We start from the raw sequence: 27,698 nt of genomic DNA, 5'->3' as shown, positions 1-27,698 counted from the left end.
TCATTCTTACTAACAAAATTCTCAGAATAGCTTTTGTAAGATGGTTTGTAACTGCACTAACAACCTGAAAATGCATCACAAAGCATGAGAAGTGGAAATAAGGATGGATCACAATCAACACTTTACCTCAAGGATCATGCAGGAATAATGCTTTTTAATTAGCATGCCGAGTTATTTTGGTTAGCGAATCTGGCAGTAGTCGCAGGTGAGCTTGTCCATGATCATCACTGCCAGTTGGCCAACTAATTTAATAACATATGTTTATATTTAAAGTATGACTTATTACTGTTATTTGGAGAAACCAAAGTGAGGGTTAGCTTTATTGTGTCACAATTCAATTTGGAAACACTTTCTTTCAGTGATTTTCTTTTATATGCTAACTCATGATACAGGAGGAAGAACATACAATAGAAAGAGCACATTGTTTAACAAAGTCTTCATCACCTTTGATAGTTCCACACCTTTTTTTGATCACACATAGAAACACACAATCACTTGCCTTATATTGTAAGATAGTACATTGTTCTTTACATTGTAAAGTGTGCAGATCTCCATTAAATATTTGTTCCTTGTATAAAACTGTATCTTGTCTCATTCTTAGTGGCCCAACCACAGTACCCATTGAGAAACACACCAGCATATGATATCCACAAACATCTTGGTTTTGTGAGCCCAGACTTCTCTGCTTTGCAAAAAACTAGAACTATCAAAGACATTGATGCACAGAAAGCTGCAACAAAATCACCTGTTTATGCTCTACCAAAGTTTAATCTACTATATCCTGGATTATGCACAAGAAATTATCAGTATAAATGCTACACGGCTAGATAGTAGTGAGAAGATACAAAACACCCGTTTTAAGGCTGGATATATTTCAGCTCCCCATCAAAGCCCCATTATACCCCACAAGCTTCAGTATCATTGCAGAGGCTAACCACACTTACAACTAAAATTCATCACTAAGGCCTTGCTTCTTTTCTTTGTTTACAGCAGAGCCCCAAAGGGTACTGATTTTTAACCGCTAATCAGAGGGAAGGCAGCCTTCACCACAAACTGCTGGGCTACTATTTGACCAAAAACAGTGGGAATGACCATAAAAGTATAATACCCTTATGACTAAAAGAGCGAGCATGTTTGGTTGTGGGTTTCAATCCAATATATTGCTATTTAAGCACTGTAACCACTAAATCACTAACGTCTTGAAGTGTAAAGACCACTCATTTTATTCTGGAGTCACTATTCTTTCCAATTGAGACATTCCATCTTCAAAATGACCCTGAAAACACCAAACAAGCAGGGAATTTCCTAAAAGGTGCCTCAGGAAACACTCATGGGTTAACAGATGCTATACAGTCACGACACTGAGATAATTTGTCACCATCAGATTTCAAGTTTTCCCATATTTAATAAAATTCTGGGATAACCACTAGGATCTGTAGAATTTGTCTGTAATCACAGACGGAAACTGTAAGCCTGGGTAGAGTGTGAATCAAAAAAGAACTGTCAGCACCTATTTAAAGACCATTATGGACAGTCACTAAACGTACTGTAAGAGCTAGTTAGAAATTCATAATCATATGGAATAACAACATTCTGCATAACAATGATGGAGCTTTATGGCAGTTCCATCCTTGCACTGTTTGTAGGAAGCTCTTTTCTGGATCGATGAAAGCAACAAAATACAATAATATTTGTAACAGACTCACAAGCAGTACTGTGTAAAATTCTGAGTTAAGGATCCCCAGACGGATGGCAGCAAGCAAAGCAACTACATAGTGAGAACATTACTTGAAGGTATGTGTCAGGCCATGCACAGGTAAATAAAGCTAAACGAAGAAGCTGACAAGCTTGCTGGGAAACCCTCAATATCAAATTCATTAAAACTTTTCTGGCAGGATATTGACTCCTCAGTAAGGTGAAAGCAGCAACCATAGAAAGACTATATCAACATTCAAAGAAAACGGAGTACCATATAGTGTAGTTAGGGAAAAGCAAAAGATGGGAAATAGGATAGTATATAGTCAGAGACGGTAGATTTAAGCCACTGCAACTTGATTGCTTTCGGGAAGGACATGTTACAGTCATTTCCAATGGAAAATATTCATACACTTAGATCATAAAGATCATACAAATTGAGAATTTAGAATGTATAAGCTCGGATTATCCCTTGTACTTAATGACAATGAAAAGCAGAAGCATGGGGATCATATGGGGCAGTAGCACCATCCACATATAGAGTCCTACAATAAGTAATACTCTAGCTGTAATAAGCAAAACTGCAACATCCTGAAACTGATAAAAATATACTAACACAAAGATCAGTGGCAAGAGTCATCCACGTGCCCTTGGCAACAGTAGACATCATAATCAAGAAGGACTTCTACCTGGAAATTATATAGGTATAGGTTCACCATGATAAGGCTTCCAGGCGTACCTCACATTCAGCCATCACATATCACAATCAGCTGGATAATGAAATGATTATCTATGCTATTCCATACAAGACATACTGGTCAATTTGCTAGATGCAAACCTATTGATTTCTGTGCACTTGGGAAACAATCATTCTTCGAGAGTAGATTGTTCATGGAAAGCACGCGAGGAACAGTGGTGTGCTTTGCTCATGACAATCTTTAGACAGAGTAATATAATTTGCAATGGATACTATGTAGAAGGGCTATTATCAAAATCTATAATCATCTGAAAGAATATGGCCAGACGTTGTGACACAGATTGTAACAACATGCTAAGGCTGCAAAATCGTTTTTATATAATTTACTTATTCTCTGTAAATGACAGAACATTATTCATGGCCACTAATAATTAACAGCCTTCCACCAATGTTTTATAGAGATTTTTCTTGGCCCTGGATAGATCATTCTTCACCTTATACAGCTTTTCCTTACTCTCAGGCTACCCCAGATTGATCTTCTTCTTTATGACCCTGACAATACGTTCCTCATACATTCAGCTGCCTGGGTCTGGCAGTGGAGACACAACTGCTAACATATCCTTCAAAATCGAGCATTTTTGGTAACAGAGTTCAATCTTGAAACCCACAGATTGAAAGTTGAGTACCCTAACAACCACTGTTTATATCATTATCTATATTATAGTATATTTGTAAATTGTAACTAAAGATTTTTTGTATTGTATTACGCTTTAATTATGGCACTGAATTATTAAAAGTTTTTCTTTCTTTATGTATTCCATTACATTGTGGTTAATTTTGTTGTATTTAAATGTAGTTATTTTATTTAGGGGCTGTTTCATCCACGTGGCTTGTAATCGTAAGAATGAGGTAAAGTTGACATGCTTCTTGGCCATGCCATGAGTTTAAGATTAACTGGTTTCTAAAATTAAATTTAACTGCTGGCTTGAGTACAAGCCTGAAACAGAGGAAGAAGGACAGGAATGGTATACATGCATACCATGAGTTTTCTAACTTTTTATTATTTAATGAAGAAATTATTTATGTAGTCTGATTCTAAGCAATTTTCACATGATCACATGTTTCATTAAACCTTTGAGTTATTTTCGTTATTTTGTTGTTCTCCAGTAAATAATACCTACACTACCTATGGGGTATTGCTTCAACTTTGCACATTGTGGAAAGCAAATCTACGATTCACACAGTTATACATGGTTTTCAAAATGAGCCAGTCAATAGAAAGACATTCTAAGAGACAACAACTGTTTTCTGATTCACAGACATTGTAAGAAGTGACAATTAAAAAAAAAGTCTATCAAGGTACACAGACTGTATTTTGTGCGTTAGATAATAATAAAGGTTGTTTTACACGTTACATCATGTGTTCAATCTGTTAATTTTCTTAACTTAAATCCTAGTCGTTTAGCTAAATCCAGATTTACCTTGTAATTTTCTTGATCAATCTTCCCATTATAAAGTGCACCTCTCTGATATTCATGCAAATATCAGTTTCACCTGATAATACATACCACAGTGCTTTAATATTAATGTTTGTTTTTATTTTAACTATATGGGAACACAAGTATTAATCTACATTGTAATGTCTTAGTTAACGTTGGACTAACTAGCAAGGTTGGCGTTAATTACAACATTAGAAGCTAATATGAAAAATATGTTATATAATATTTTAAGTTGTCAAATTAATAATTACAATTCTTAGAAATTTTCTAATTAGAGTGATTACGTAAAGAGCATCATAAAAGGATGAATACATATATATATTTCAATGTAGGGTGTAGTGATGTTACTTAATCGTGTAAATACAAGCTGTCCCTAGAGTAATTTAATTATATATTAATAACTAAAACTTGTCCTAAAGCAATAACTTACTTGTCTCAAATACACACAATCTGACCACTGTGGGAAGTTTCCTATAACATTCTTGATGCTTTTATTTAAAAACAGTATGTGTGAACTACTTTGATTGTCACCCTATTACAGTTCAGTAGGACCATTATATATGTTGTTTCTGATGTACTATAGTCATTTAAGTAGATTCAATTTTAATTTATAGTTTAATAAATTTCTCAAACAACTGACATACTTGACAGTAACATATTTGCACAAACCTTGAAAACCTCTAAACTGTCTTGCACCAACAGGCAGTAAGATTAGATCCTGGCTAATGTGACCTCCAATATATAGGTCTGAAGCCACATCCAAAGCTGTTAAGTGTCCAGGAGCAAAACCTCCAACTTTTTGCTGAGAGTCTAATACTATCCAACCATATCGTTTGTATCTCCCATAATTAACAGTGTGGGATGACTTACTGGCATTTATTGGTTGAAGTGATCGTAGCTCTCGAGTACCTATATGGAATACATATAAGAAATTTCTGGTTTGATCAATTTAAGTTGGTTTTCTTCTTACATTTAGTATACTATTCATTTTTATAATGGGGTTATACATGTCTCATTTTCATATTAATCATAAAGGAAAAACCATTTTCTTTCTCCATGTAAACATCATACAACCCACGAATCTGAAAATTGCATGTTTCTTACAAATCATTGATAATTTTTATTTTAGCACAAAAAGTTATTAAAATTATAGTACACTTATAACTTTAAACATTTGTTTTCGATACTTGCAGTAGGCATAGCACAGATAGCCCACTGTGTATTTTTATACTTAGTAACAAACAAACAAAAATTACACTGCATGATATCCGATCATTTTATATGATCTATGGGAACAACTTACATATCCATCTATCCATCCTTGTGGCCTGTAATTGCACAAATTAAAAGCCCTGGCCTACTGCATTTCAGTTGTATTTTGGTGATTTGCAAGTAAAAATGGTGCCAAAATGTGACCATTTCTGAAAGAGCTACATTTCCTGTGCAAAGTTCTCCTATACCGTGCTTACAAAAGCATGCGACGAACAAATTCATTACTATTCAAAGCAAACTAAACCAAACATGGAAAAAAAAACATGAAAGGAGTGATTTTAGAAGAAACAAAAATAAGCTACTCTACAATTAGCTACAAGTCGCATAACAGAGACAGTGAGAAAATGTACACAACTATTTGTACATGAAGTTACCAAATAACACAATGATATATTACAGTTAAAACAGAAATCTCCCTTGGAAGTGTAAAAAATAATATACGCGTAAGTATGTCTAAAAAAGTAACGCAAAAAGCATGTTTAGCTTCTTTCAAGTAGAACAGAAGACCAGTTATCAAAAGCTGTATAAGTAGTACCTAAGTGAAAGTGTACACTAACATTAAATGAAGCATATATATACTTAAACGTCTGCAAAGGTTCAAGCAATTTATTACCGTCATAATAGTGAAAGAACATTTAAAAAATGGTACAGAGCATTCCCGGTAGTTACAGTTTCAAGTTATAATAGTAAGTTAATTAGTTAAACATGCAGAATGTAAAGTAAAATGCATACTATCAAGCTAACTTACTGACAGCATTATACCACAAGAAAATACTATATTTGTTGAGACTGAATGGTAATAACACATGGTTCCATCAAGAAAATATATTATTCCCCTGAAAGAAACTTGCACAAACAACAGTATATAATATACAATTCACAGATGTCTTTCATGGACTTCTGTGCCTAAAGGTTGCACAGAAGCTGTCATCCATTTGATGAGTTTTGGAAAACATGAAAAGAGGAGGTGACAGCATTAATTTCAATGTCTCCTGCAGTAGAATTTATACCACATGTCAATAGACCAAAATCATTGTTATTATACAGAACATCAACAATAGTGGAATGAGAGGTTGTAAAGCTTAAACACTTATTCTTGTACCATTAAAATCTTTTACGTCCATTTTTAATGCTGACATATAGTTGTTTCTCTATGTTATTAAAACTGTGAAGTTCATCTTGCTATCTCAGGATTTACGTGGCTATCAGATCACAGCTTTTAAACCTTTCTATCTGTAATTCGGCAACAACTAGTACAGTTTTGTAGTCTCCTCTTGTCATCGTATACAAGTACTTCATTTTTATTGGCTGAGTGTAAACAAACTGAATCATGTGCAAGATAATAAGTTTCTATTTTTAGTGTTATTGCAGTTTGGTACATGGGTTTTCCACTTTATTAAGACTACTGGTATCGAGTCTGCCTCATAGACACACCCCAATGAAAGAATAGACCATTCCAAGCTTTAACTTGTTGTTAAACAAATGCTTAAACAACTCTACTTATTCAATTATGTTCAAGCTGCCCAGTGTCAGATAACAATACGAAGAATTAAATTGTGGCGGATTGCTACAAGTTCTTCAAATACCTATAGAATGATAGGTTTCTTTTTGATGAGTATAAAACACGTAAATACACCAGTTTGATTTACTGATATCGAGTTGCATCCCTTTTTGCTTTGATAGTAGCGTACACTCAGCGGCGTCACACAAACTCCACAACATGCCAGAAAGGGTTTTATTTTATTTTAGTTCATTTTTCACAAGTGGAAATGCCGGATTGCTGGATAGACATGACTGGCAACCATTTTAGGTACATTCCAGATATTATTTACCTTTCTAGCGAAATCAAAGAGTACAGCTCCTGTCAAGAGGATTTACGCAATCACCAATAGATTACAAATAACTCTGTAGAACTGAGCAAGTCAAGCTCTGGGATTAGCACAGGAAGGTGGTGAAGTATGATTCATCAAACTCTATCACATGTTTTCAGTTATTCACTGCCCCATGTTTGCACATTAAGCCATGATTTCTATTTGCATGTAAGGTAGGCAGCTTTTGGACTTGTGGTTGGCTGTCATGACAGTTTTTATAACGTCTTTCTCATGTTAAGATCAGAGATAGTGAAATCCTTATTACCTTAAATGGAATTGCTCATTTAAACTATAAGCCTATAAAATTCTCTTTTCACTGAATCAGACATAACTAATTAGACACTTTTTCCTAGTGGTGAACATATATTATTTTGGATTATTATTGTTGATAAATCCTGGTAACAAATGTCTTTGAAAAGCTGGTAAAGAAAATTATCTTTTATGATGACACATTTACTGGATGGGCACACACATACATATACTACTCTTCCTTATTTAAAATTTCCATCTTGTTCTATCCTATATCTTGGAGGCTAATCATGATATGACTACATTTTTGTATTTATAGGGCTCAAGTAATCATTTGATTAAGCGATTTTACATATGTAAATAAATAGTGCCCTAATAAAAAGTACAGTAGGAGTAATTTAAAAATTACTTCAGTGAACTTTGAAAGTTCCTTTACTTTAATTGTTGTTGGTTGTGGTTTACTTTCGTGCAAAAGTAATAGAGGACTATCTGTGCTAGCCATTCTTAATTTTAAAGTGATAGCCTAGATAAACAGCACTTATCTAAACTCGATGATTACTCTAATTAAATAGTGGGACTTGACTATAACTCCTATAATGCACCCACAGTCCTAAAGTGTGGAGCGTGATTTTGTTTTTGGTAACAACGAGATGCCAACTGCAGAACCTCAGATCCATAGCCTAGTACACTAATTAATGAGCTATGCTCAGCATCTTTTACTTTAATGACAGTACAATTGCTTTCATATAACTATTTAATTAAAGTTGGTCATTATCTTTGAATTTTACAGAATATGCAGAATAATTACTCAAACATTATCATTAATTATTTTTAAGTAACATTATTACTTCGTGATATACTGCCTATGCAGGCTGAACTTGCTATATATACAAAGGGAATTAAAGTATGCACATCATAAGTGACTTGATGAAGACATTTTATATAATCTACTGGTTTTGTGAAATTTGTGTGAATTATCAAATTTATTTATTTTTTTATCCATTTATTGGATTGATAATATAATTCCTCTTTTTATATAAAACTTCTTATAATGTCCATACTGGAATATGGTTGTCTATCTAACAACAAAATTCAAAGACATTAAATAACAGTAATAGGTACCTGGTATGGATCCTTAATCATAACTACTTACTATTTTCTTATAATGTAATTAACTTGTTGGCCTGTTGCGCGTTATAAAAGTATACTTTTTCAAGTACAACAACAACAACAAAAAAAAAAAACGGTTGATGTTAGGCTAGAAGAAAACAGATTTAATTTAAAATCTATATATATGTTCTAAAAAAACAAAAACATATTAAACACATCTGACCACTAAAGTTTTTGAAAATGTACGTATCATAATGAAATACATAAGTTCTTGTAAATAAAAAGAACAGGCTCTATATGTTAAAAAAATGCTTATTTAATGCTTACCTGATCCAAGGTTGAACTGATAAACCACATATCCATCTATTAAGCCAACAGCTATAAAATCTTCCATTGGATCCTGGTCACTATCTAAAGTATCAAATGTTAATTTTCCATATTTGATTATCATGACACAACAAAATGCTATATCTAAAACTAAACTGTCAATATTAATTCTGTGTTACTCACAATTCACTGTAACATTAACTCTGTACCTTTGATATATAAAAGTTTACAAGAACCACATTTATCAAGATGGATAACATATCATAACGATTAAAATTATAATAAACTAGTAAATCCCTGCAAATAGTGTTTCAATGGATAACTGGACAGGTTATATTAGAAGAGTAAATCTTACATAAAGGTATACTTGGTATGCACAATATAATAACAATATTCCAAGTCACAAAGTCTTGTAACTAAATTATTTCCTTCGTTATTTATTACGTCAGTCTTAGTCCACATATCCTGACAAACTTTACATCAACCTTCTACTCTATGTGGATGTCAATTTATAAGATATATTTAAGCAAATCAAAGGCATAAAAATGCACTGAAGCTGCACTGAGAACTTATAGCTAGGTCATGTCGATTTTCCTTGCGATTCAACAAAGCTTTAAATTACTTTCACGTGTTGTTGAATGAGACAAAAGAAACGACTCCTGAAGTAATTTGATTTTAAAAGTCTTCAAGTCGCACAAAATAGAGCTATATTAAATTCTGAATGACTTCTCCGATGAGTCGTTTCTGTTTCAACCAATGAATAATGTTATTCCTATGACGTGTAGGTTGGCACTGAGTAACCAGAATTTCTACTTCAATTTCAAAATGGTGACTACGAGCAAGAAAAGTAGCATTCACAGAACGGAACTGACGTATCCAAGTTCATTGACAGCTGTCAACAAAAAGAGTGATAATTCGGTTTATAGTGATACGAATAGGCGGAAGACTGTCCATGAGGAATTGGCTGCTGAGTTCAACACAACAGGTAAGTTAAATGTAGGTAAAGCTAACCAGACGTAGGCCTACTTTCAAAATTATTAAATCATAGTTTCCTAGGTGAAGTTTGGAAATGAAACTTATACGGACAAACAATAGTTTATAAGCCTATACTGCGCTTCCTTGATGATCCATGACCTCATCTAACATGACTTCAGGCATCTGTTAGTGTTTTCCGCTTCTTTCGGAAGGTTATAGATAACAATATCTGCTTCGAATTTGCATTTTCAATGTTAAGAAATATTTTGTTTATCTTCCATCATACTTTCTATCATTTTGTTTAATCTTTTAAACTGACGTGACAAGAATCAATAGGTGAGACCGCAAAATCGCATTGAAAAATTGTTCACAAATCGGCATTGACAAGTTCAACCACGTTAAAAATCAACAGTTGAGACCCGGGTGTAACAAGTATATGAATGAATTATGTTGCTATGATTCCAGTTTTTTAAGCCATCTTTCTCGTGATTTCCGGATTTAGTTGGAAGTTTGTGAATTTTCGCCTTTTGAGCTTTTCTTATCTTCAAATACTTATTTATTGTCTTGAAAATGAAAGCAGAATATATGCTAAATTTTATTGCGATGTCTTTGGGGTCAGAGATGATTTCCTTTTATAATCATAGCCAGAAGCAAGTTCTGTGACTGATTCTGCTCATGAACAGTTTCAGATCGACAATGACCACCATGGTTTAAAAGAAATGTTTACCAACAGTTTCATTGTGATAGAGACTGGATACCATAATGAGCTCTCAACAGGTCTTCATGGGTAAACGAAGCTTTTCACAGCCATTTGCCATAAATGTACTATTACTACAATAGAAAAAGCCTCCAAGAAGCTGTCTAAGGCATAGTATTGAAGCACCTGTTTTAACTGTGGATATGAAATGGTTCATACTTATCATGAGACAGGTTGTTGAGGAAGACACTGTAATGTCTTCAAACATGTAATACGTGTTCTATGATGTGATTAAAATACAACTCATTAAATGCCTGATGTATTGATAGAACTATTGCACAAAACATAATGTTTTCTGTCCAAAAGTCAGGATATACTTCCCGAGAAGTCGCCTGTCTGAGTGCTGGTGTTGTACTAGTGTTAATTATGGAATTTGGCTATTCAACTTCAAGCTGAAATGGTCATTGGCACAATGATAGAAGTAGATGTGATGCAGACCAGTCATGTAGCTGGCATTGCTAGAGCTACATTGCATCTAAAAGTAAATACATATCTTCCAGAACATCTGATGCCACTGTTTGATGTGCTACCAATGTGATCTCAATAGTAATTTGTTTATAGAACTTAATCATTTGTTTGTAGGAGTATGTAGTGTAACAATAACTCGTCATCTCACAGATATGGACCATGCAGGCTTTCTAAGAGTACTAAGGATGTGCTAATGTTGAAATTAAGTAAATGTTGAAAGATGGTATAATATAACCATTAGAGAATGCTTTTTGTAACTATATTAGTGATTATGAAGCCGGAAAGGGACAACAAGCTGGGGTATGGATGTTAGGCAGATGAATATGATAACACATCTAGATTTGTCAACTTTCAAATGCAACCAAGCTAAACTTTAATTACTTTGTTCCAATCACTATACGAGTTTCTACTGAACTGGAAGCCTAACTGGCATATACAGTTAAAATGAACAAAAAAAGGCGATTTTACTATGTGTTTGTTACCGAACTTTGTCTTCTCGATGTTGAGATATAGTCAATTATATCACGCATCAAAATTGAGGTTCAGAAACAGTGACTGGATAAAACTACAATTATATTGAAGCTAAAAGTTCCAAATTGGCTCAGTCGTCTTGAAAACGATTTTGGCTTCTATCATAAAAGCCTTTGGGTACTATATTAAGCTCAGAAAATGTTCAGGAAATTCACAAACACTGGTTTTTTGTTTGGAGCGTACTAAAACCAACATAAAGTCAAAAATTGAGATTTATCTTATTTTCATGTTTATTGTTAATCACAAAGCAACACAATGGGCTGTACCCACCACGGGTATCGATACACGGTTTTTAGCGTTATATGCCTTCACACTTACTACTGAGCCACTGAAGAGGGGCTTTATTTTTATATATAAAATTAATTAATCAAATCATTTTCTTGAATAAATTGTAACTTAGAGGTATTTAAAAATATTAGTGTCTCAGAATGACTACAGCCTCTTGATGACTCAGCAATAAGTTCAAATGTTTATAAAGCTAAAAATTGGGTTTCGATACATTCGGTGAGCAGAGCACAGATAGCCTGTTCTGTAGCTTTGGCACAAAAACAAGATAAAGAAACAAAAGAACAACTATAAGTTTATTTTGCATAATATATTTAATTCAATGCTACAATTTTTCTATCAAGGCAGGATTCACCCAGATGGCAGTGACATGCCGTTAAAAGACACTTGTCGGTTTAGTATGCTAGATCTGGCTTCTAGTTATTGACGTGTTGAAATGCATGACAAAGTAAGACTTACGGCTGTTTTCAGTACATGGGAAGGCCTGAATAAATGTCACACCATGTTACACTTTCAAAAGGTCTTTAGTTACATGCTGCAAGTTGTCGCTGAGTGCCTGAGAATGGTATGTTAGTGCATGCTTTAGATCGAGGAACACGTATTTATTATCCTCTTCTAGACTGTTCATTGATCTTGGATACTGATTGGAGTAATAATCAAACTGAAGCAGTACTGTCACTGATACAGAACACATGGAGCATGTAATCACATATGTGAACCATACATTAGAAGCTCCTAAGGCTTATAGTCATAATGTCTGTCAAACACTACTGATGCTTATTGACTTTGCATCACAGATATATTTGATGACCTTCCAATCCTACAAAAAGTTGATACACGAGAATAATAATAAAAAAAGATGTTCGAGTGGTGAAGAAGCTTTCCAGAAGATCTCAGTCACATGGAAAAGAACGACATTATCTCTCAACAGCCTTTTCTTGTTCGTCTATATAAATGTATGTGTGTTTTGTACTGTTTAAGTTTATTCTAACTACAAAGGTTGATAGACTTTAAAGTATATTGTAATGTCCTAATTTATTATTAGCTCGTGGCTACACTTCAGTTTGTTTTATTTTATTTGCAGTTCTGTTTCATGGTATCTCTATTCTCTTAATTTACTATCAAGTCTTATTATTTTACCTTTAAATTGATTCATATTAAGTTTCATACTTTATTTTTAACTAGTAGCACATTTTAAGGTGAGTTTATGCTAAAATTTAATTTTAATTCATCTTATTTTACGGTATTTGTTTTGATTTGTATCTTGTTTTACATGTTCTTAGTTCACCTCATATTCAACAACTGAAGATCATATTCTTTTTTTTCCTTTACGTTTTTACAATTGTGAAAATGTAAGGAAGGAACGAAACACGAACTCCGATTATTTCAACTGTTTATAACTGTTTAATATCACTCATACCGAATTTTATCTTGTCTTTTTTTTTAGTTCTGCTTTATTTTAATTTTGTATTCAATATGTATTTTCTTGTTTGCTCGCTGACTATTGATTTTCTTTGTTTATTCATATGCAAGTTTCATGAAATCGTACATGTCATCTAAAGAGGTGAATTATAGATTCCATTGTTATGTTAGTTAAGACTTAAATGTAACTATTTAAGATTGATTTTAAACGATTGAACTTAAGAAAGCCACAAGCTAAGAAAAGAAGGAATGTAGCAACAGAAAACTGCTAGATTATTCTATTCTTTAACTAAGAAAATACAATATCCTTAACTACATTTTATCACAAATGTTTTTTCAAAGTTTTTATGTATTTTTATGCACTTATTTAATAACCTTACGAACAGGATCTAAAGAGCAATAATCATTTAATCCTTGCTTTGGACTAAAATTACATGCCACAGTGGTCCTTTCACAGACTTATACTCGCTTAACAAAGCTTTCTTGTTATCTATCCATTGTGGAGTGGGTCATACCTAGGTGATAGGGTGAAAAGGTTTGTACAAATTAATATGACCTTGTAGTTGGTCTACCCTTGTGAAAATAATCACTAATCTAGGTAATCAAGGATTGTGAGATACTGCTTGATGGCGTATCCTAGATATATTCCATTGGGTCCTTGACCTAAAAATATAAGCGGTTATGATTACTCTCCTGCCTCAACAGTCAGTTAGACCTTAATGAAAGAGATTCTGGCTAATGTTAATTAACCATAACATGTGTTTAAGTGTGTTTAATACAGATTTTATTTCTTGTTTTACATACACGTTTTCCCAAACCTTCCATATTACGGTTTTCATTATTAGCCATTTCCTCTAGTTTTACCACAGCGGTAACTGTAACATTATAACAATCATATTCTCTAACTTTTTGCGCATCGACATGCTGGAGTAATGGATACTGACTTGAGCCTAATGGATAATAATGATTGCTTCCACTGGGTTAAACTGGTCAAAACATTCCTGAAGAAGAAGGATTTTAGTAAATGAAGTGGCTTGGATGAGCAGTAAATGTTTATACCTTTGAACATATGTGGGATGTTTCTGGAGATGCATCATATCCTCTTGGTCTAGATTCTAGAAATCGCCTGGAAACTTCTCTTTCAGAGGAGTGTTTGACTGTGTCTCAGACCTTGTGGTTGTTCTGTTTTTATGAAATAGTTGGCTCCCTTGCTGTTTTTGGTGATAATTCTCCACTTTGAAGTGAATTGTCATGAGCTTTAAACCTTTAAAGCCGCCTCTATCAAATGTTAATTTATGAGCATTGATTGAATTCGTCGTCATTTGCATTTCATATCACATTACTGATCGTCAGATATCTAGTTTGCAACATAACGAACTGCGGGAGGAGACTGACATAATTTATAATAATGGTTTGACCTCGTCATAAGTAGAATATTATAAATTCCAACTATTATTAAATGTTTTGCGGAATATATTACCTTTTATGGTTATATAAAAGTATTTACTTATTACATTGAAAGTCACAAATGCATTTGAAAATATAGTGGAATTTCCAATCTTCTTTATTATTTCCAAGTCCTCGAAAGTTCAAATAAAAAATAATTACAATCCTTAAAATAATCATCTACTCAGTCCCTTATTTCTATCACTTAACAGTGTTTTATTTCCAATTGTTTTTACACTTTGATAACAGTTATGTTGACTCACCATCTTGACCCAGAAACATTAGTAGGCCCACCTGTTGAAAGTAAGATGTGGTAAACCGAAATCTAACTTCGAGGAATTCCTTAATATTGGATGGACCAGGAACTTTATAGTAGGAAGAATATCCCATCACGTCACCGTGAAAATACTTCCACGAATATGACGTTACTAAAAATAAATAATTTATTAATAATTCTATATACTATAATAGGAAACCTCTTAAAACACAGTACTGTATAATACAAATTCAAAACAAGGACTTCAAAGTTATAGCTATAAAAAACGTAAAAAAAGAAATTTACGAAAATAACTACAAATAAGTACTATTCCTTTATCTAGTATCTGTTTCAAAGAATATGTATATCGAAGTTTATAACAAATAAAAACATAATTAATTAGTAATCTGTTTAGGTGATCGTATATGCTACTAACCCTGACAACGCGGATCTTTCTTGGAAAGAACTTACACTCAATTAGTTTGAGCACCAACTTAGATTCACGAAGGTTGGCCTTTTTTTTTACTTGGCTTATAATAGTTATTTACTTGATAGTAATTTTAACAGCTCTGAAAAATTCAAATCAAACTAGTTTCACTCATATGCACTAGCTTTGTGTCACCAAAAACTAAAACGTTTCGTTGAAGTTATATTATTATTGTAAGAAAGTGATGGGTATTCGGTAAAAAAAATAGGATTTTCATTTTCATATGATAGATATGAGTAAATTGGACTGGTGTATTAATAAGTCAATTTCTCTCCACTTGTTTCTGTCATAGGTAACATATAACACAACCATACGAAAATGACATTGGTTATAAACAGCATGCTATAGTCCTAGCTTTTTTGTGATTTAAAGACGTGGACAGAACTTCCAGGTAAGTGATGCTCTAAAGTTAGCTGTATTCAACTGAAATTATAATATTACAGCTACAACGATAGATGACATGCGTACTTAACTAAAGTAGAACATGTTAAGAAGGGCATCTGGTTACCCACACAATCATCAGTGCAGTTGCATTTAATCTGATATGTCTGCCCTATCGAAAACAAAATCGAATTTGCTTCTAAGCACCCCCTAGTATTAGAACATGCTTAGGTCTGTACAGTATAAACTCTAATAGCAAATTTTATCAGACAACAGTAGTACTCATGTCGCAAATCTTTCCATGACGACCAAATGGGCAGAGACACACAAAATCATTGTCATGACCAGTAAGAAGACAGGTTCCTCCATACTGGCAAGGATTGGTTGGGCAGCTTCGTCGCTCACATGTAATACCAGTAAAATTTTCTTTACAGTCACAGAACCAGCCTTCCCCGTCACTACAGTGAAAAAAAAAACAAATTTAAGATTAAGTACTTTATTCTGAAAGTCAAATTCATACTGAATGAAGGTTTCTAGAAATATTTTTTATAACTTCTTTAGTTAGCTGAAACTTTTCGGCTAAATTATTTATCGGCTTAAAATTAAAAATGACAGTTTCTACGAAGGTTAATGCAACTACCAAAGCAAACACACGAAAGGCTAAAGAAACTTTTCATAAATCAACATAACAGTGCGAAAATTAAAATACCTTAATGTGCATGAAAATATATAACGATATTCGTCGAAAGTTCATTAAAGTATCACCATTTTAAAGCCAGAAGTATAAACAAATATCAATGTACAATCTTTGGCATTTAACCTATACTTCAACAATACTATAAAAAAATCGAAAAAACAAACATTATTGTATTAGACAAGAGTGGAAACTTAATATTAACGAACCAATAAGAAAATATATAAAAGGTTATGAATCTGTTCTTTCTGGTTCACTCGAAATGTGCCAACTGGTTAGAAAGACGTTGAATATGAGCGGGAAATGGGTATTTTAAATGTTTTCCAATTCATAAAGCCGAGATTTGTAGTAATATAGTTGGGAAATGCTTTCAAAAGTAACTTTACTGACATTAAATACTCATCCATTAAATGATTAGAGAATTTTCTGTTCGACAAATTGACACACGCCGTGATACAAAAAGTTATTTGATAGTAACCGTATTAGGATGCCAAAATGTCCTTCTCTCACTTCCAGCAGCAAACTTTGTAATATTAAAATGTGTAAGATTGTTTTTTGTTTGAGAAAATAAAATTTCACATTCTCTACTGTTTTTCTTGTAGTAATATAGACTATTATTAGTTTCAAATTGTTTTTCTTGTAGTAATATCGACTATTATTAGTTTTCAAACTGTTTTTCTTGTGGCAATATCGACTATTATTAGTTTTCAAACTGTTTTTCTTGTAGTAATATCGACTATTATTAGTTTTCAAACTGTTTTTCTTGTAGTAATATCGACTATTATTAGTTTCAAATTGTTTTTCTTGTAGTAATATCGACTATTATTAGTTTTCAAACTGTTTTTCTTGTAGTAATATCGACTATTATTAGTTTTCAAACTGTTTTTCTTGTAGTAATATCGACTATTATTAGTTTCAAACGAAGATTTTTTTAATTATTTTTTTTTACAGACAAAACTAGGAATCTACGTTTTAAAACCGTTTCAACTCTTAACTTCATAACTTTCGGAGAGTTACAATTCATTTTCTGGAATCCTTAAAATGTGCTGTTCATTAAAAGCACTTAAAAGCGTCTGAACTATTACATGGCCTTTAGCATATAGGCATGTGAATATAGATGCCCTGTTAGAAAAATAAGGAAGTGTTTGTCTTCTATCTTTTAGTTACCAGCATAATATTCCAGAGCTTACTGAGAAGCTTTATCTAGCATGAGTTCCACAATATTTCGGAAAGATAAATTCTGGAAATGAAATATTGCTTGCTCATGAAATAAAAAACTAGGACATACTTTCACATATAGTGTTACTAACACATGTAAACATTCAGTTTGATACTTGTGAAACAATCTATAGATTGTAGTCATATACAAGATGTTCAGGACCATCCGCCACTTTATATTTCTACCCCCACAAAAAAAAACACTGTTATATGAATTGAAGATATGAGGAAACTATCTTATATTAGTGAAACTGGCAAAACAGAATAAAAGAATATAATTAAAATGTAAAAGAAATTTCTGAGTCAAATAGTCCAACTATTTAATTATTGGTAACAAAGTTGGGTCCACACAAGATTCGTAAATCCGGAAAAGTTGGAATAGAATAAAGGAGTCTGTGGCTTTTCTGTGGATATAGTAGTAGTAGGGATGTGGTTTTCTACCTTTCTAAAGTTAACTACTCTGGGCATGGCTGTCTGGTCAGTAACGGTTGTCTCTTTAACCGCTCAAAGTTTAACTCTTTGGCTCACAACGAGTTCGCAATACAAAGTTTTATCGGGAAATCATTCTGCATCAATCGTTCTTCTATTCCTTCGAAGATCGTATCGTTTTTTTCTTCATCGTTAGTATCATTATTCTACACCGCAGATCGAAGCTCGTTTCTTCCTTTTCTTCTACTACATTCTGCATCAATCGTTCTTCTGCATCACTCATTCTTCTTTTCCTTCGAAGATCGTATCGTTTTTTTCTTCATCGTTAGTATCATTATTCTACACCGCAGATCGAAGCTCGTTCTTCCTTTTCTTCTACTACATTCTGCATCAATCGTTCTTCTGCATCACTCATTCTTCTTTTCCTTCGAAGATCGTATCGTTTTTTTCTTCATCGTTAGTATCATTATTCTACACCGCAGATCGAAGCTCGTTCTTCCTTTTCTTCTACTACATTCTGCATCAATCGTTCTTCTTTTCCTTCGAAGATCGTATCGTTTTTTTCTTCATCGTTAGTATCATTATTCTACACCGCAGATCGAAGCTCGTTTCTTCCTTTTCTTCTACTACATTCTGCAGCCCGTTCTTCATCACCACCACCATCATTATTATTTTCAGTCTCCTGCAGCTTATTTGTTTTCATTATCATTATCATCATTCTGTTGTCAATTTCCTTCTCTATAAACACTATTCGATGTGTCTTTGTGTGTGTTTTTCTTATAGCAAAGCCACATCGGGCTATCTACTGTGTCCACGGAGCTTTGTAAATCAGTAGACTTACCGCTGAACACTATTCAGTCAAGCAAAATTAGTTATGCTTTGTAACTCTGTAGTAAACTTCTCCTGACACATTGCTTTGTAAGGGTTTCTCCAGTGTAGAGATTTTGTAGTGTATAAATCAGCAGCCATCGGAAGTTTCAACGAACTTGTTGTGTCGATATGTTAGCTTTAAGCAGACAGATATAAGTATTGTATTACAATAACTCTTTAATCTCAGGTAAAGTTCAGGAAACAATTCTCCAATTTTTTAAGTCAGTGCATCTCCTCAAGCTCTTTTCAGTATTTGATTTGACGAACAACGTTGTATTCCTCACACGACAGTGAATGTTCCGTAACAATATGCAAGTGAGTTGAGGAAATACTGGATGTGTGCCTTCTGGTAGGAGAATACCGTATATGTTCTGTATGGTTGACTCAGAGATTCATTGTTAAATTGTGAACTTTGTAATTATAAACGCTGTTAAATGTTCCGTAACGATATGCAAGTGAGTTGAGGAAATACTGGATGCGTGCCTTCTGGTAGGAGAATACCGTACATGTTCTGCATGGTTGACTCAGATATTCATTGTTAAATTGTGAACTTTGTAATTATAAACTCTGTTGAAAATTAATTGTGTCATGAATTAGAAAATGTGTCTGAGTGTATAATGTGACATCATTTATTTAGAAGCTTGACTGATGTATGCCAACCTTGTGTTCATTTTAAGTGTTCAAACACATACAGCAAGGATAATTAGTCCGACCTTTTACACTGGCCTCCATTCTGACACGGCTTTAATGAACAGATGTTATTTTCACATTCAGTAATACCAGCTCCGTTTTCGGCATCATTCACGATACGTCTTTCCTTGCCGTTTATCTAGAAAATGAAGTATTTCATATCAATACTTAGAACTAAAGGTACAGACCTCAGCCACGATGTTTTCTCACCATTTGTGTAGGGAGGAACGTATTTTACATTAATAATTAAAACCAACTCAGGGTAAAACCAATCTTCTTTAACAACAAAAAAAAATACATTTTAAAATTTGTTTGTTTATTACATAAGTATTGCACACAGGGTAACAAGTTTAACATTGACCCATAGTTAATGTTTGGTATGATTTTGCAATAACACAAAATGTATCAATTAGATTCGTTAAATAGTGTGATAAATATTTAGTTCTCAGACATCAGCAGGAAATTACTGTGGCAATTGCAACGTTCAAGATCTGTAATTCTAAAGATGTTCAAGATGTTCCTGAGAACCAGGAAGGCCAAGGAAGATGACTATTATTCTCTTCAAGCCAGCTTCAGATAGTATGAATGTTGTGTAATCGTAGTGTAGGAAGAACCTTTTTCCATTAAAACATACTTTAATCTGTTATGTACATCATTGTTAACATTTGGGTTCAACGATGTTTGACACAACCTGGATGATCTACTTGTGTTAAGGCTTCAAGTTAAGGTAACGTGTAGAGGCAGGATTGTGTCAAAAGCTTTGTGGATAGAAAAACTCAGAACCTTCGTCACTAAGTTGGATAGGATAAACAGTTCGTCTACTTCTCTGTATGTTAAATTACTAGTGCGATATCTTCAACCTATTATGATGGCGATTGATTCTCTTTTATTATTTTATCTTTTTTTTATTATTATAGATCACCATCTTTGATAGCATAAACCACTCGCATTAATTGTTATATAGTTATGTGACAAACAATATGACACATTCTGCATGCATTATGTTTTCTTTTCTTTTTTGTAGTGTTGTCGGGCCTTACGTAACTTGTTTAAGATTCAATCCTTTACACTGTTAATTTTGTGGCTCATGATGAAAGGCTGTCATAATTTCGAAAGTTAAGGTTCAAATATAATTTTGCATATATTTCATGCGATTTGCAACCGACAAAACCGAGTATTTGATTGTCAAAGGATTTTAACCACATTTAGCTGAACAAAATATAATACAGTAATAACACCAGCTGCTATAGATAAACACTTATCCATGAATACTTCTAACAAAACATTTTTTTTTTGTGAAACACCACCAATAAAATTATCACGGTATTAGTTTTACCCAATGTAATTGTTACTGTTAACAAAACTACGAAGAAACAAGTTAATAGGTTGAAAATACAGAATCACGCTAAGAGGCATAATTATGAACAAGGAATATTCCAGCTAATTTCTATATCATAAAAAACAGGTGTAGTAACTTTTGCGATGTCATTAAACAGTAGAAATATAACTATGGTTATATCGATTACTAAAATAGAATCAAAACGGTTTCAATACCATAAATGTCATATTAATTCCTATTATTACAACTGGGCATTCTAATATTAATTCTTGGGAACAGAATTTTATTTGCACACAATTTTGAAAATAGACTCGCGTTAACTAAAAGTACGGAAACGTACACCAATTAACAATTTATACTTTGCATTTCTAGTACGAAATAGAATATCATTATCAGTAAAAATAGTTTCGGCTATGAAAGTAAATTGTAGCCATAATAATTGCTAAAAACTTAATATCGCACCATTTATTACTAGATAGCGTAGCATTTACAGATATATAATAAGATCATTATTGTAATTTGTTTCCCTACCTGGAGATCTCTCATACATCCTACAAAACCAGGAATGCTGAACATGGGAACGTTTGAAATGTTCAATCCGGGAGGAAAACCTCCAAGGTAAAAAGTTGTGAAATTAAACACAGGAGAGACAACGTATTGTGAACCTTTCATGGGAGCCGTTCCGTTGACCTGCAGAGAAGCCGTGCACTCTCCGCTTCCACGTCCGTCAGGAATCCAGCTAAGTCTGAAAGATACATTTGTTTTTCTTGTAATTAGCTCTTTCTCTCTACAGTAATGTGGTCCTCTGAAAGTATTCTTTTTTTTTCTACGTACTGTTAGAAGTGACTTTGAGTTTCATTTTTCAGCGACAAAAAATATGTTTTCACTTATATAATATCATGATACACATTATCTATTCCACCCCCCCCAAAAAAAACAGGAATGGAAAACACTCATTTTTTGTTTTTCAGAACAGTTGAGTACGTTATATTAAAAAGATTTTGGATATGCAAGTCAGTAAGGTACGTAACAAATACAACTGATATAAAGTCGCGGTGGAATGTATCAGAACTACATTTTTGAAATTGTTTGGCGTTTTGTAGGCAGTGTGATGCTACATAAAATTCATCGTTTTGGGGCATAAAAAATTCATACATCGAGATCATAAAGACGAGTTTAGACTGAGGCTTTGGAATTTCCAAGAGAGGGACATCCGTGAATTTAATGGCATTGGAAAACAAACAAACTGATCAACTTGGGACACCAGAAACATTCTGAAAGAAACCTGCAACAAGGCGTAAACCCTCTGTGATAAGCAAAATGTGTCGTCTGGTACTATGTGAGTATCCAAAAACACAAATGACAATGGAAAACGCAGTCCACGTGCTCAAGACAACAGTATACAACATAATCAATAAGTACCTCCATCTGGAAACGAGGCAAACAGGATATGAGTTCACCAAGAAAAAGACTTCCAGTGTTACCTCCCATTCAAACGCTGGATTTCTCAAGCAACAGAAGTATAAACAAATGTGATCATGCTATTCCAAACAAAAATATACCGATCAAGTCGCTGGAAGTACCTATGCATTTCTGTGTGATCAGACTTATAGAAAGCTAACAGAGGAGTGATGTACTTTGGAAATGGCAGAATTATGTTATTTAAACTACGTTACAGGGTTGCTGTTAAAATGTACGGTCATGGGCGACATGGGCTGTAATGACACGGTGAGGCTCAAAAATCGTTTCAGGTATAACGTACTCAACATCTATAGTTTCAGGTATAACATCCTCAACATCTGTAGTTTCAGGTATAACGTCCTCAACATCTGTAGTTTCAGGTATAACGTCCTCAACATCTGTAGTTTCAGGTATAACGTACTAAACATGTGTAGTTTCAGGTATAACGTCCTCAACATCTGTAGTTTCAGGTATAACGTACTCAACATCTGTAGTTGCAGGTATAACGTACTAAACATGTGTAGTTTCAGGTATAACGTACTCAACATCTATAGTTTCAGGTATAACGTACTCAACATCTATAGTTTCAGGTATAACGTACTCAACATCTGTAGTTTCAGGTATAACGTACTCAACATCTGTAGTTTCAGGTATAACGTACTCAACATCTATAGTTTCAGGTATAACGTACTCAACATCTATAGTTTCAGGTATAACGTCCTCAACATCTGTAGTTTCAGGTATAACGTACTCAACATCTATAGTTTCAGGTATAACGTCCTCAACATCTGTAGTTTCAGGTATAACGTACTAAACATGTGTAGTTTCAGGTATAACGTACTCAACATCTGTAGTTTCAGGTATAACGTACTCAACATCTATAGTTTCAGGTATAACGTACTCAACATCTGTAGTTTCAGGTATAACGTACTCAACATCTATAGTTTCAGGTATAACGTACTCAACATCTATAGTTTCAGGTATAACGTACTCAACATCTATAGTTTCAGGTATAACGTACTCAACATATGTAGAATTGTTGAGCATACTAAAAAATGTCTCGTTGACTTTAGTTATAATTTCGTGGAAATATTTATAATACACCCTTGTGCCTAGTTAAGATTAAGTTTTGTACTAATTAAGATACAGAGAATGATATGACAAGTAAAAGTACATTCAATGGTAAGTGAAACAAAGTTATGATATTTGAAGTGTTTCAGTCTGGCAATAGAGATGCTAAAGGGCAATAAAATCAAATATATTAGTATATATATATATATATGAGTTGTAAACACTTATAGGTTTTTTATCATTTGACTTTTTAGTTTAACATTTTTTTAAAGAGCAATTGGAAATAAGTGTGTATCTGAGATATTTTGTTTGATATATTTTGCCTATATACAATAATGTACAATACATACACACACGTATATATATATATATAGATATTATATTTTAAAACTATATGACAACACAAAGCTAAATGCTATAGCAACATTAAAATATCGTAAAGCTAAGAAAATGCACACTTTCTTACATCTTAACAATTAATTATTCACATATTTCTTAAAATAACCATGTATTCCTTTCGTGGAGAGAAAAATATATAACAGCAATCAAAGGGTAGATTGATGATTAAACACAAAATATGTAAAACAAACACGTTTACATAACAGGCAGCATTTATGAAAAATATACATAGTATATGAACTGCGTGTTTATGGACTTCTCCTGCTTTGATTTGGTGTGAAGAAAACATTGCAGGATTATATTTTCAAATGAACACTACTAGCACCATCTGTGAAGTAACTTCTAAACTAAAATTCTGAATATAATTAAAAATAGTTCAGAAACAGTACAAGAAAGCAAACGTCGCTTGGCAAGAGAATGAAAACGTATAGGGATGGCACAACAATATCAAGAAAGTTTAGCATAAAGTAGGATAACTGAAGAAGATAGAAAACAATCATGGTGAAATGAAGCTCCTGAAGAAACAAAGCTAAGAAGTAAAATTAATGCTGAAAGCCATGCAAACGGGATGTGGCTCCCTATTATACGATAAGAAATGAATTTTAGACTTCAACTGCACTAAACTGATATGAATTGCGAGTTCACTCAAATGCACTGAAGTGAGAAACGTTCTAAATTAGCAAATGAGACTCGAAAGCCGTTAATAAAACACAACTGATAATGTTAGTATTACGCATGTTTTTGCGTAATACCTGAAAGCTATAAATCTTTAACTGTAAAAACGTAAATTTTAATATATATATGTTTTACTTTTGAATTGACGCTCGTGTGGATTTTACATAATCTAATGTAAATAGGAATATTAAAGGGGTAAGCGCAAGCCTACTGAAAGTTGTCGTACAATTAAAATATGTTACATTACCTCCTATTCTCAATTTTCTTTAAAAACCCAAAGAAAATAAAACTTTTAGAAGCATTAATAATCAAAAAATTAAAATCTAAGTAAGAAATCAGGAGCACCTTTGTATTTGTATTGACTAACTGACATTAAAAAAACGTTGAAAAGTTATCATCTTAATTAAGATTATTTGATTGGATATATATGTAATTCGAATGTATTTGTACTTTCAGTGTTGTATGTGATCATGTCTCATTCTTACGAGATGAAACTTACCCATATATATGTATCTACTACCCCACCAATAACTGCTTCAAAATCTTTATATACTTTCTATAATTAAATGTGTACCTTCTAAAAATGAAAGTAGTGAATAAGGAATGGAATGTATAAGGTAGAAGATGAATGACAAGAATAAAAAAAACAAATAAGATTGAGAATTTGTATGTTTGTAGTGGACAGAAGTAGTGAGTCTGTCCCTGTCAGAACTAACGTCCAAGTCAAGGAATGAAAGATGTGTGCTAGAAATTTTCCAGTTGAAAAAGGAAACTAATAAAAATGTCAAACTATGTTAGGTCGCAAACAAACGTGCCCACGTCATTAATGTATCTACAGTAAGGTGCCATGAAACTATTAAAATGTTTGGTGTTCAATCTAGCCAATAAACATGCTGGATCCATTTTAGTACCCACCACAACACCAAGTTTCTTTGTAAATACTACAACTGAATCAGAAGGTGCTCAAGTTGAACACAAATTTTATTAGTTGTAGGACACTGTCAGTTGACGGTCCAGAAAATCTTGTTGATCATCACGATGAGGGAATCACAGCGTACAACGCTTACAATGTCATCTAAGTAAAGGACGACAGAAGAGGAAATAGCTTTCGTTTCCATTTTGATTCGAAACCATGCGGTCAGAAACAACCGCTGTCGTCAATTGAAAGTGTCATCAAATGATGGTAAGCTGTAGTCACCGAAACGTTGGTATATAAAGATTTTGTTAACTGCATCATTGGTTCCAATATGAAGAAATGTAATATCATTAGACATTTTTCTTTAGAAAAGTAGAAATACATGAAAACAAAGATAAAATATATTTCAGATGTGGTAAAACAACTTACATGATATTGATGTTCACGATATAAGCACTGTTCACTTTTTGGTGAGACTGAACAAACACCATTGTCTGTTTACCACAAGAGAAGCTGAACTTTAACATCCCATCGCTAAGCACAAGCTGCACAAAGGCACCACTACTATCGATAGCTTGAGAATACAGAATCAAGCCATCTGAAGTTGTTGTCCTGAAACTAACGTCTATGTTCAAGCCCTGCTGGAACCTCCTACTTCGAAACTCGTGTTGTAGGAAGGAATTACCTCCAAAATGAGGGATGTGCACAGTGACTTCTTCTTCACAACGCCAGCCGGTAAAGTGGAGCGGACAAACACACTAGAGGAGAACACAAGATAATTTGTCAATCGATACTAAGGCTACTGTTATATATATACACGACTGTTTGAATTAATAATAGTGTTGGGATTTAGATGGTTTAAGCATAGAGTTAGTTAATTTAGCTAATTTTAGAAGTGATAGTTTATCCTGGGTTTGTTTACGTAACTCTGTACAAATCATACGTTGTGTAGTTCAATTGTTGTGAATTGACGCTTGTTTGTGCTACTCCATCATCTTACTAGAAATTTCTATGTTTTCTCTTTTATTCAATTTTGTATTATTGCATCATAATATTGCATAGTGTATGGAATATTCCAGGCCTCTGTCAGTCTATAAATACGCTTATAAAATGTAGTTTGAGATACTTAGACAAAGTTAGTTAGATAGCTAGATATAGACTGTGTGATTATAAGTTTAGCAATAAAGAGTGTATAATGGCGACCTTTAAAGTAAAATTGCCACAGATTGTATTGTAATAACAGAGTAGAAAAGAATAAATCATCTTGTCAAATTGTGTTCTACAGTAACTGAACCAGCCTATGTGAACTTCGACGAAAAAGAGACAATTATTTAAAGCTCTGGATACAACTGTGATACACAACATTGTAGCAAACATTTCTATATATGTTTGACTTGTTTTAATATATTATTTTAAAACAAGTGAATTATGTGCTGTTTGTTTATTGTTGAAATTTATCACCAACGAGTCACAGACACCTACTCTAAAGAATACGGCCATCCATTTGTAAAATCTAACAGCTACTATACTGGTACAAACAAAACATATAAAATAAAAATAAACCAACTTTCACTAGGTCATCTACTAAAAGTTATATTATCACTAATGAACAAATATATGATCCTAACGCATGATTTTGGCCATAAGTTCCTGTACATACATTCTCTACCGGCTATAAAAAACTTGATTGATTTTAAATGAAACTTTTTGTAAATTTTAAGATATGATTTACAAAAAAACAGCAACTTTAAACTTTACATTAAAATGATATATGGCCTCCCGGTGGTTTAGTGGTTAGCTTAAGGGCTTATATCACTAAAATTCGGAGTTAGACCCATGTTATGGACAAAGTACATAAACCATTGTATAGTTTCCTGTTTAACAAACAAATATACAAATGATATACATATGAAATACTGTTCAATATATTTTTGGGGGAGTCCAATTATTTTTCTTAATCACTGGACAACTGCTTTATCAGTTGATCAAAATACAATTCTTTTGCTTCTAATTACCAAGTGTGCTACAACTCATGTCCAAAAAGGAATATAATGATATTGAGTCCATTTTGATAGTTCGCTAAAAAGTATCAATATTCTTTGTAGTTATTTATCGAATTATGACAGGTGGTTAAGGCGCTCGACTCGCAATCTGAGGGTCGCGGGTTCGAATCCCCGTCACACCAAACATGTTCGCTCTTTCAGCCGT

General features: G+C 33.2%; 1 protein-coding gene across 1 annotated transcript in view; it reads right to left on the bottom strand.

Annotated features, from left to right (window-relative positions):
- The window catches only part of LOC106465497 (protein eyes shut homolog), a 164,851-nt gene that overhangs the window by 63,642 nt on the left and 73,511 nt on the right, over positions 1–27,698 (bottom strand). Inside the window, exons 4-10 of the mRNA XM_022393410.1 lie at positions 25,920–26,248; positions 21,500–21,713; positions 19,653–19,768; positions 16,011–16,186; positions 14,868–15,032; positions 8,721–8,804; positions 4,561–4,800 (exon numbers count right to left, since the gene is read on the bottom strand). Coding sequence (XP_022249118.1) covers positions 4,561–4,800; positions 8,721–8,804; positions 14,868–15,032; positions 16,011–16,186; positions 19,653–19,768; positions 21,500–21,713; positions 25,920–26,248 — 1,324 coding nt within the window. The remainder of the gene's footprint in view (positions 1–4,560; positions 4,801–8,720; positions 8,805–14,867; positions 15,033–16,010; positions 16,187–19,652; positions 19,769–21,499; positions 21,714–25,919; positions 26,249–27,698) is intronic.

The sequence above is a fragment of the Limulus polyphemus genome, unplaced genomic scaffold, assembly GCF_000517525.1.
Source record: "Limulus polyphemus unplaced genomic scaffold, Limulus_polyphemus-2.1.2 Scaffold1962, whole genome shotgun sequence".
Taxonomy (NCBI): Eukaryota; Metazoa; Arthropoda; class Merostomata; order Xiphosura; family Limulidae; genus Limulus; species Limulus polyphemus.
This window is presented reverse-complemented; position numbering and strand designations above follow the sequence as displayed.